The sequence below is a fragment of the Balaenoptera acutorostrata genome, chromosome 8, assembly GCF_949987535.1.
Source record: "Balaenoptera acutorostrata chromosome 8, mBalAcu1.1, whole genome shotgun sequence".
Lineage (NCBI taxonomy): Eukaryota > Metazoa > Chordata > Mammalia > Artiodactyla > Balaenopteridae > Balaenoptera > Balaenoptera acutorostrata.
In genome coordinates this window covers 92,143,040-92,153,503 of record NC_080071.1, presented here as the reverse complement: position 1 = coordinate 92,153,503, position 10,464 = coordinate 92,143,040, and the positions used below count along the sequence as shown (strand labels likewise).

At 53.2% G+C, this 10,464-nt stretch overlaps 1 protein-coding gene across 5 annotated transcripts in view; it reads right to left on the bottom strand.

Moving 5' to 3' along the window:
• Window positions 1-942: 942 nt before the first annotated feature.
• UBE2F (ubiquitin conjugating enzyme E2 F (putative)) overlaps window positions 943-10,464 on the bottom strand; it is a 50,939-nt gene continuing 41,417 nt past the window's right edge. For all 5 annotated transcript variants that reach the window (XM_057551206.1, XM_057551205.1, XM_057551203.1 and 2 more), the window contains 4 exons: window positions 8,713-8,770; window positions 7,342-7,374; window positions 5,047-5,109; window positions 943-1,700 (listed from right to left, as the gene is read on the bottom strand). In XM_057551206.1, the coding sequence (XP_057407189.1) occupies window positions 1,650-1,700; window positions 5,047-5,109; window positions 7,342-7,374; window positions 8,713-8,770 (205 nt within the window). In that variant the 3' untranslated portion in view covers window positions 943-1,649. The remainder of the gene's footprint in view (window positions 1,701-5,046; window positions 5,110-7,341; window positions 7,375-8,712; window positions 8,771-10,464) is intronic.

Sequence of the window (10,464 nt, the reverse complement as noted above, 5' to 3'; positions counted from 1 at the left end):
CCACCTAGCAGAGGATGGCTCTGAGGCCAGTTGGTGAGTTGAAGTATGTGAACTGGAGCGCCCCCCCCCGCCAGGGTGACTGTGCCTGACAGGCTCTGGGCCCCCGAGACACCGCCATGCCCTTAACCAGCCCCATCCTTCCTGCTCTGCGCACCCGACGGAGTGGCCCGTCAGCCAGGGTCACCCTCCAGTCTAATGGGCATGATTCCTGGCTACAAATGGGACGCATGGCCCGAATTCCTCCCCCGCTGATCTCCAGGACAGACTGATCTCATAATCTGGGATTATGTTATAAATTAAGAAAAACAAGCCAGACTGGGTAGCTGGTAGACGGGGGAATCCAGAGGCCTAAGGAGGCTGTCAGGTAAACTGGAGCGTGTTAGGTGAGCAGCAGACAAAACCATACGGATACTTATTTTGCATATGATTCCAAGGGTTCAGATGTCAAACGCTGTAATGAAGCCACTCACCTCTCCTCGGTGTTCTGACTCTGAAGTGCGCTGACCTGACCCGGGAATGGCCAAGTGGTGCCACTGATGCCCGGCCCTCCAAGGCCTGGGAGACTCACCCCCGAGACGGGGCCCAGAACCGGAGCAACTCGGAAGCCCACAGGGGCAGTCTCAGTGGCATCAGACGTTGTTTGGGCCGATTCCCGAGGTATCTCTCCCATCCCCAGAGCACGAGGGTCTGGCTCTCTTGCACAGTGGCTCACAGACACATGACCACGGCAGAAACACCACGCCCGTGGCTGGGCTGCGCTCCAGCCAGCTTCCTCTGGGCAGCACGTGAGAACGGGCTCCCTGCTACTATTATTATTATTATTTAATTCATCCAGATCTAGCTTCAAAGGGTCCCGAAACTTCTTTGCCCCATCTGGACCTGAAAACAGGAGCTGATTTTCAAAAGCCAAATTCTCGTTGCATTTGGACAGAACGAATACTGTGTCTTTTATATTTTCTTTGTATTTCTCTTCAATAGTTGCTTGACCCAACATCTTTCTGTCTGCTCTATACATTGAAAATACAAACTAAATGAGAATAGAAAAAAATAATTAAAGCATTAAATTGTACAAATTACAAATCTGTTCCAAAATATACTTACATTAAATAAAATACGCATTTCAGTAAGAGATCTACAGTGAATGACTATGCATTCTGGGAAGCTTCACGACATCTAGGCAGGGCCAACATTCGTGGAAGGAGCTAAGAGAATTCGCATCCAATCAGTTTGCAGTGGGTTTCTGATCGCCGATCTGCGAGCTGCACTGAGCACATCGTTAGCGTCACCTGTGCGGGGACTGACGGGGGGGAAGGGGAGAAGCAAGCTCTAGCCTCAATGCTGAGTTCATCACAACTTCTCAAGACTCTCATTAACAGCCTATACAGTACAGTTTCAAAAAAGTAAACATGTTAAGGTAAGCAGACAACTCTTTAGAACCCCAAGCACATTTTCTGGCTGTATTTATGTGGAACTCTCTGTCTACAACGGGCGGTCGTGAAGAGGTTCTTCCTCAGGACAGCATGGTCGCAGGACTGGGACGGCCCAGCGGGACTGAGCGGAGCCGAGGACGGGGCGGAGCCTCCCTTCTCGCTTCAGCTGGAGACAAACTGCTAACGCACAGTCCACGGCCCCGCAGCCCTCTCCTCCTGTCATCTGGCGTAACGCTTAATGTAGTCTTCAACTTTATTCCGGAAGTCCTCCTGTGGGGCAAGAGGCACCAGGCAGAGAGGAGGAAGAGGGGGAGTGAGTCAGCGCAGGGAGCGACACTTCAGGAACAAGTGGCATTCCCCCGAGCCAAGGACCCTTGCCAGCTCTCGGGGGGGTGTGCAGGGTCCGGCCTCCAATCCTCCAGTCGCCAAGGTGGAAGGAGACTCAGAGACCCACGGGGCTGAGTGCCATCTCCCTGCCACTCTGGGTGCCGGGAGGGGACACAAACAAGCTCTGGGCGGAAGGGAACCGAAGGCCCTTTGTTGTGCGGACGGGGAGAGTGAGATTCACCAGTGTGGTCAAGGTCACGATGTGGGTCACGCCGGGACTCTGGACCACAAATGGGCATGAGCCTTGGCTGCTGCTCTCAGGAAGACCCTGGTGTCCTGATCTGTCTCCCCAGGACCCTGCTACCTATGGCCCAAGTGCAGCCCGCCATCAGGGTGACCACCCTGCCCGAGAGGAGAGGTGGGCTTGCTACAGAGGGCCCTCCTTGGGCATCAAGCAGAGGCCACCTGGGGGCCTGGGCTGATCCCTCAGGTGTAAAAACGCTGTATGGATGCAGGTATCTCCCAGGCCAGCGTGGGCGGGAAAGCCACCTCAGATCCGAGCCAACACCCCAAGTATGTCCCCAGGTCTTTTCTCTCTAAGGTCAGGAGCAAAATTCCCTGGCCTTGCAGGACTGGGAAGGGCCCCTGGGACTGTCTGAGCCACGACTGACTTGGAGCTTGTCCACCTCAGAACACCCGCCTGCATTTGGTGGCGGGACAGCCTGTGACCTGAAGGCGGCTCTCAACCCTCTCACTCCCACCCACAGCTGCACACAGGGTCCCAGGCTTCAGTCCCATCCAGCAAGAGGCACAGCCCCGGGCCTGACGCGCACCCTCTGGTGGCTTCCCCGAGCCCTGCCTGCTGCAGGGGCCACCCTGGGAGGCGCGGGCAGAACGGGCCTGCTCTCCTCGGCCACGCTCAAGTCACTCTTTCAGGGTGGGGCGGGTTCAAGGAAAGGGGAGAAGGGGACACCTGTGGTCGCCACCAGGTGGCCCAGGACTGTGCTCAGAGGCTCCCTCACAGCCGCCTGCCCGCAGCCAACACGGGCCGCACAGAAGCCCTGGCTGCCTTTAGCAAAACTCTCACGAGGTCGCCTCCACAGCACCCAGCAGCCGACACACCATCGGCTCCCAGGGGGCCGCGGCCAAAGCTCCCGGGATGTGGAGTGACGATCCCACAGACACCCCCGATCCCTCAACGTCTGACCCAGGACCACAGGTGCCTCAGCTCAGCCTTAATCCCCTTTGCTCTCGTCAGTGAGAAGACCACGAACTCTGGGGCCAAACCGCCCGGGTTCAAATCTTGGGCTCCGCCCCTTTCTGGCAAGTCTTTCACTTCTTGGTGGCCCTGCTCCCTCAGCAGCAAATCAGGGGCAAGAGTCCCTCCCTCGTGGGTTGTCGGGAAAACAAATGTGCCTGGGAGCAGGTGGGACACTGCCTGGCACCTGGAGGGCCACGCAGGGCTGCTGCTACTACCATGTCACCAGCGCCCTCCTGCTGCCCTGCCCCAGTCACACGGGGCCCCTGTAGCATCCCTGAGCACCAGGAGCGCAGTCCTGCCTCAGGGCCTTTGCGCTGCTGCTGAGGCCTCTGCAACACTCCTCCCTGAGGTCCACCTGGTTCACAACCGGCCTCTACTCACATCTTACCAGAAAGGCTTTCCCTGAGAGCCCTACATAAAGCAGCAACACCCATATCTGCGAAGCACGATAAAATGAAGTCTGCCTGTAAGCTGCAAGTCTCTTCCTATTTCATACAAAAAGCAGGAAACACCCTTCCAAGAACAATAAAAAGTAAACAATTGTAACATGCTTCTCCTCCTGGCTCCATAAGGGTGTTCCCTCCCCGACAAGGTTTAGTCCACAGGGGCTACAACAGGCAGTTAGTGCTGAGTGGGGACATCCTTGTCGGGGACGGTGACAATGACAGGTGGAGTCAGAACGTGAGCAGAGCCTCCTGGGGGCCCGCCTGCAAGGCTTGTCAGCGTAGTGGACAAACAAAGCCTCCTCCAGCGACACAGCCCTGCCAGGGCCGCCCCGAGGGTGCAGATGGCTGACTGCCGAAGGCCGTCCACCTCCCGGCCTGCTCAGCAGGACGTGGCCTCCTCTGCCCGCCCGCTGACCCTCCGGGGCCACCGCCCGGCTCTCTGCTCCCCGCGTGCCGGGACACGTGCTGGGGGGCCCTCCTGCCTGCCCTCAGGGCCCTGCTCAGGCAGGCTGTGGTGAACACCACACGTGGCACATTTGAAAGGCCCGCGCGCTCTGGCACACAGTAGGTCTTACATGAACAGAAGCAGCTGCCCTCAACATTAAGCACGGTATTTAGAACCAACTTGATGGCCTTTAGAACGTCCTGCGTTCAGAGCCATGTGAGCCGATCCAGCAGCGTCGGGTGGCTGACTCCTGGGCGGGGCAAGGATTCGCAGGGAATGTGGCTCAGAGAACGAAACGGGAGGTCCTGTGCCTAAACGGAGTCAGCGCCGCAGCGCTGTCTGCTGAGGCCCGACCAGCCCCCAACAACCTCCAGCAGCCTCGCCTCAGCCACGCTCGGCCGCCTCCCGGGCTCCTGCCCCACACCCTGTGCCTTGTGCCCGCACGCTGTAAAGACGTGTGTACGAAGGACATTTACTGCAGTGCTGTCTGTAGCTGGAAAATAATCCCGTGGAAAAACCTGAGTGCCCAGCCATAAGAGAATGGTTGAGAAAAGTACGGTAGAGCCACACCACAGGATATTATTCAACAGCTCCTAAAATGAACGAGTGATAGTTTATGCATTGACTTGGAGGGAAAAAGCGAAAATACACAAACAACGACAACAAAACAAACACGACCCCATCGCTGTGGGCTCGCGTGCGCCTGCGCTCCGGGAAGGTGTGGAGGGCGGTCAGCCCGCTGGGTGGCCGCGGAGGTGGGGGGGGGGCTTGGGGGGCGGTAACACCCTTTGTTCTCCCTTCTGTGTTCCTACACCGTCATGCGGTAAAGCGACAGCCGCCTGTTGTAGATCACTCATACTGAACTCTACCAGGAAACCACACCTAAAAACACTTCCGTCTAAAAAAAAAAAACAAAAAACACTTCTGTCTGACCTTGGGTCAAACACTTTTCTGAGACCACTCACATTTATTATATCATTCATAAATTACTTTAAATTCTAGTCCCATTTAATTCAATGGGATTTAATTCTAGTCAAGTTCTAGTCACCATTCTCAATTTCATACTTATTTAATCAAGGGCAGTAATTATCTTTTCACCAAATACATCAACCTAGAATATTCCTGTTACTAGCTTACCTTGTCCCGCAAATGATGTTCTGCAGCTTCAATATTCAGTGGGTCATCAAAATTCAAAAGATCCTTAAAAAGAGAGAAACTCAAAGTAAACAACGGAAAGAATCTGTTTTTCTGCTGTTGCAAGTCTTCATTTTATGAAGCAGGCAACAGAAATCTAATCAGCAAATGACAGAACGACCTAGAGAGTTGAAAAAACTCCTCAGAACTAAAGTTCCTTTTGATGTAGGAGCACTGAACGTGAGATACTTTTTTCAGAATGGTGATTAACGGTCCACTGAAAGAAGGCAGGGATGTGTTTACTCACGATTATCCAACGTTTGGTGAGGAAAGAGCGGTCACCCTAATTTCTAATGCTAGTTTTGATACTTGGGGAATGACAAACCACTCTTATTATGAGCATTTCTAAAAAAAAAAATCCTATTAATTTTTCCTTAAAAATTCATTTTCTCCTTTATTTTGTGATTAACAACTCTGCCTTCTATGTTCCTATTCTGACCTTGCCTAGACTCTCCCTTCCCCTTTAACTCACCTCCACAAGCATGGCACTCACAATCCAGCAGGAAGGACGTCTGCAACCTGACCTAACAACGTAGGATGGTGCTATTGGGGCCAGTGCTCCCTGGCCCCAGGGAACCAGCACCAGACCCTTTCCACCTTAGAAGAGCCCTGGAATGCTACTCCCCCCGCAACCCCACAAGAATAACGACGGATTTTAGATCGGAGACCATGTCTTTTCTTTATACTACCTATTCCTCTTCTTAAAGATCAAGGTAGAAACGTTTGTTATGATGAGTCACTGCTTTCCAAAGCCACTGACGGATCATTGTAAAGACAACTGTATTTCTCCTCAGGAGAAATGTTTAATCTGGGGATTGTATTCCTGATGTGGAAATAAATATGGGTGTGACCAATATGTCACAAATACCGCCAGGAAAAATTATAAATCTCTATGATCATTAACAGCTGGGAAATTAGTTCCAAGTCCCAGAAATAGGCAAAAATATAAAGCACATATTATATGAGAATCCCGGTGCATATAAAGACTACACCAGACATACAGAATTCTTCATCTTCTTTACCATTTATTTTACCTAAAATGAATATGTGAGTTGGAATAACCATTATAGACTTCATTAGCAAGTTTGACGGGCTCTTTAGAATTTGGCAGGTTTGGAGTGCTTGGAGAGATGGGGACCCACCAGATGTCCTTCAAAAGAAAAGCAGCACAACTGCCAGGCAGGTTTTAAATCACGCTCCAGCCTCTGCATCTCCAGAAGTAAAACTTCACTTCACTTCAATGGAAAAGCCAAAACCAATCACAACGAAACGGCTGAGACCAGCAGAAAACTGTCCAGATGGCCCGGTACCCCTTGGGTATTGCCTCCTGGAGATTACGGCAGGACCTGAAATCAGGAGGTGTTACCGGACCACCTGGTGACATCAGCCAAGAAGGCGGGGGGGCAGGCACTTAGGGGTCTCCTCTGAGGCTCTGCTCTGCTGCTTTTTACTGGCTGAGGACGACAGGTGAGCGGGCAGTCCCGCCGTCCTGTGGGCTGTCCAGGATGGGCTCGTTCTCATGGGGGGACTTAGGTTTTACCAAAAGTAGCAGAGATTTTTTTTTTTTTTTTTTTTGGCCCAGAGACAGATCCCTGAAGCTTATTTCTTTCAAAGCTTCTTTATGATCAAAAAGCCAAAACTCAAAGGAACAAATAATACTGCATAAAAATCCAAATACCAGCTTTCCCCCTTTTCCCTTCTCCTATGCCTCTTCCCGCCCTCCAGCCCTGCCTGCTGTGCTCTGAGGACAGCAGACTTCACTGATTAAGAGAATAATTCTAAGGCTCTGGGTCTGTGAAAAGCCTAAGGGTTGGTGACTACACACTCCTTCTCCCAAACCGGGCCCCTGGGAGCGAAGGAAGCTGCGGACTGGCTGCCGCTGAGAGCGGACGGTCTGGGGTGGGCCAGGCGCTCCCGGAGGGGCCTGCGTGGAGGAGACCACCGCGAGCGGAACCGGCCCGCGCCGGCCCCCGGGAGCAAGGCAGCCGCGACAGCAGGGGGAAGCGGGGACGCTCTGCTCCCGCCCCTCCCGGCCCCAGGAGCTCCCAGAGTGTTGCTCCAAAGCCCCCTCCGGTCTTCTCTCACTGTTCTTCTGAGTCACCAAAGTGCCAAAGAAAAGAGGGGTTCAGTAAGCCCACACTGCTGTTTTTGATTCCCTCGTGGTATCCTTAACGTGATCTTTAAAACCAGGAGACAGAGGAATCAAGAAAAACTTGGAATTCTGGTCAACATACTTACAGTAAACAAAGAGTTTAATCCCCAAACAACATCCTGAAATGAGAAAGAAAGACGAAAACAAGTTTCAGGTGGGGATGGTCTCTAAGAGATGAACCAGTTAAGTCAGCATATAGTGGAGGAGGTTAGTTTTCTGCAGGAGTTATGTTAAAAGGTAGGGCCTAGAACGTCAATCTCAGGCTCCCCCTGGCAAGCTGGGGACAGCATCCAGCGCAGCAGCTCCGTTACCAGCCATTGCTCGCCTTTTGTGCACTTGGCACAGACTTAGACCTACGAGTGGTTTTAGCTGGGGCAGCGTTTATAATCCATGCCTGACTGAGCCAAGGTGGACACGTGTGGAAAACCGTCACGAGAGAGAGAGGCAGGGAGACGGCACGTGTGATACACCACGCAGCTCTCAGAGCTTCACGAACAGGCTGACTGGACGCCCACGGCCCTTTCAAGTTGAGAGGTGGGACCGTCAGTGTCAGAGCAGCAGGACGGTCACCAGGGAAGACGGGCCTGGCTCAGAAGACCACGCCTTTGTGCTGAAGTGCAGCCTGGGGGCCCCCAAACCCAGTCCCAGGCGATCGCTCCTCTGGGCAGGATCGATCCCACGGCAGACAGGCAGCGGCTACGACCGTGTGGAACAATTTCACTACTCAGTAAAAGAAGATGGCAAAAGTCAGGTAGCTGCTTACTACTAGGTGAACACTGGCCCAAAGTCCTGACTCCTCTGATAAAAGGTCAGGCATGGGAAGAAACTGCAGGTGCTTATGGACAGCACCATGGAAAAGCCCTGAGGCAAAGCACAGCCGGCGGCCTCACGTGGGTACCCATGACACGCACCCCTGAAACCCACTCAAGCCATGTTGGAGAAGCAACTGGGGACACTTATTTAGTCCCTGTGGCTCCCCTTTCCACCCCCTGCCCCGGGAGAGGGGCCCCCGTGCAGCACCCCTGGCTGCACCCTGCCACCCCTCCTCTGTCCAGTGTAACTCAGAGCAGACATAGCACAGCCAGACTTTCCTTCCTCCGTCTCTACCCATGCCTGGCGAGTCTCCACTGCTTAAATGGGGAGACAACTTTCAAAGACTGGGGTGAATAGCAAGACAAGGGTAGAAACAGTAAACCACCGAAGCACAGATGGTAAAGGGCAGAGGGGAGAGGAGATGACCCGACACCCTAATCCCCGCCCCCAACCGAAGAGAAGTGGGGACAGAGGAGCTGAGCAGGGCCAGCGCTTGGCCAGCAGCCCCAGGCGGGCAGTGGCGGGTGAGCAGCGTGGGCCCGGCCACCCACGCGGATGGGACAGCGTGGACATCGCTGTCCTTACAGGAGGCTGGTTGCCGACGGAGGGGCCTCCGGGGAGGCTGCAGGCAAAGGACACTCTACCTTCAGTGTCCTCGTGGGGGCCCAGCCGGTGCCGTCAATCGAATGTTCTCTCAGTAAACTGAAACAGACACAGAAGGCACAGCGGTCAGCCAGGAGCAGGCCCCAGTCCCGTGAGCTGCTCGGCGTGACTTCTGTCGGAACGGAGGTGCACGTCTCACGCGGCCCGTCCCGCCTCTGCGGCTCCGCAGTTTCCTGTGTCGCTACAGAAGGCCTTCCCTGCCTCACGCCTGTACGGATCCTCCTGTCTAACCGCGAGTGTTATTTTTACGTATTGTACACTCAGCAGGGGAAAAGCATGCTTAGATCAGAACATACAGAGCGCATCTGTCAATTTAACATTCAGAAAAGGACGGTGACAACGACAGCAGAGCTTCCTGTTTGTGTGTCAGCAGGACCCAACACTCCCCCAGTGCCCCAGAGAGGGAGGGGTCCCATGCTACAGAGGAGAAACCAAGGCACAGGGCGGCACGCGCCCCCAAATGGGCTGTGGACTCACACCCACGTGAGCACCCAGCACAGGACTTCAACAGCTGTTTAAAAAATAAAAGATTAACACAAAATTCTGGAAGGTGCTCACCCGTGGGCGGGAGGACCATGCTCAGGGAAGGCCACGTGGGCTCCAGGGGTATGTGACGTGAGTTGCCCTAAGAGTCATTTTCATGACTGTTCTATCAACTGCAAATGCACAGCATATACTCTCATATAAATAACCATTCCATACTCTGAAAAATTACCACTTACTGCCTAGTCTCCTTCTGGTGAAAAAAGGAGCTTGGCATTGTTGAATTATATCACCTAACAGCTCCTAAGCTAACACGTCAACATGAGGCCTTCCAGGTCATACTTGCTACTGTTAAGAAAATTTTTGAATCAGAACACGTTCAAATTCACAAAAATCAATGACGATCAGGAGAAAATATAAATATGCAGAATTTGAATCAATGCCATAATCTTAATTGCCCATGAAGATCAGTTAGAATAAATAAAACTAACCTACAGCTTACTTCGAGCACTAAAAAGAAAACTCACATCATGTACCCTACTCCCATCTACCCGGCAGACGTCTTTCCACCCTGCAGAGGTATCAGTGAGTTGCTGAGATAAAATCTCTACAACTTTTGAATAACTTTTTGGGAACCAACTGCCCAACCCTGGTGGTTTATATGATCCAACGAGACACTTCTTTACTAAGACAGGGGAAAGAATTATTTCTGATCTAGCTTATCCTTTTCATTTATAGACCTTATTGCAATTTTAGCTATACCCTTGCTTGTTTACTTGTTTAATGCCTGTCTCCCCACCGGCTGGCAAACCCCATAAAGCAGAGAATGCAAACTGCTCCCCACTGTGTCTGGCCTCAGCCAACATTAGCCGATGGAAGGCAGGCGGGCAGACTGGCCGACCAGTCAGCGCCCTCTGAGCTTCCCTGTCAACAAGCACAGAGAGAGCAGGAGGCCTCTGCCCCTGGAGGCCAGGTGTGCCCATGTCTGGGGGCCGCAGATCTGGGCAGGGTGACACCATGGAGGTTCGGGCCCAGCCTGAGCACATGGCAGTCCCGAGGGAGCTCAGGTGACAGCCATGTGGCCATCAGAGAGGGTACAGGCAAGGGGACAGAGGATGCCCCAGGGACTACACTGGAAACTCGGGTTCTAGGAGAAAAAAAATCTGAAGTGCAACCGCTGGGTTCATGGCCCTGGTCCCTCCAATCCTACAGATACAGCACTGCTGGCCCTGAGCCAAGAGCAGGGTGTG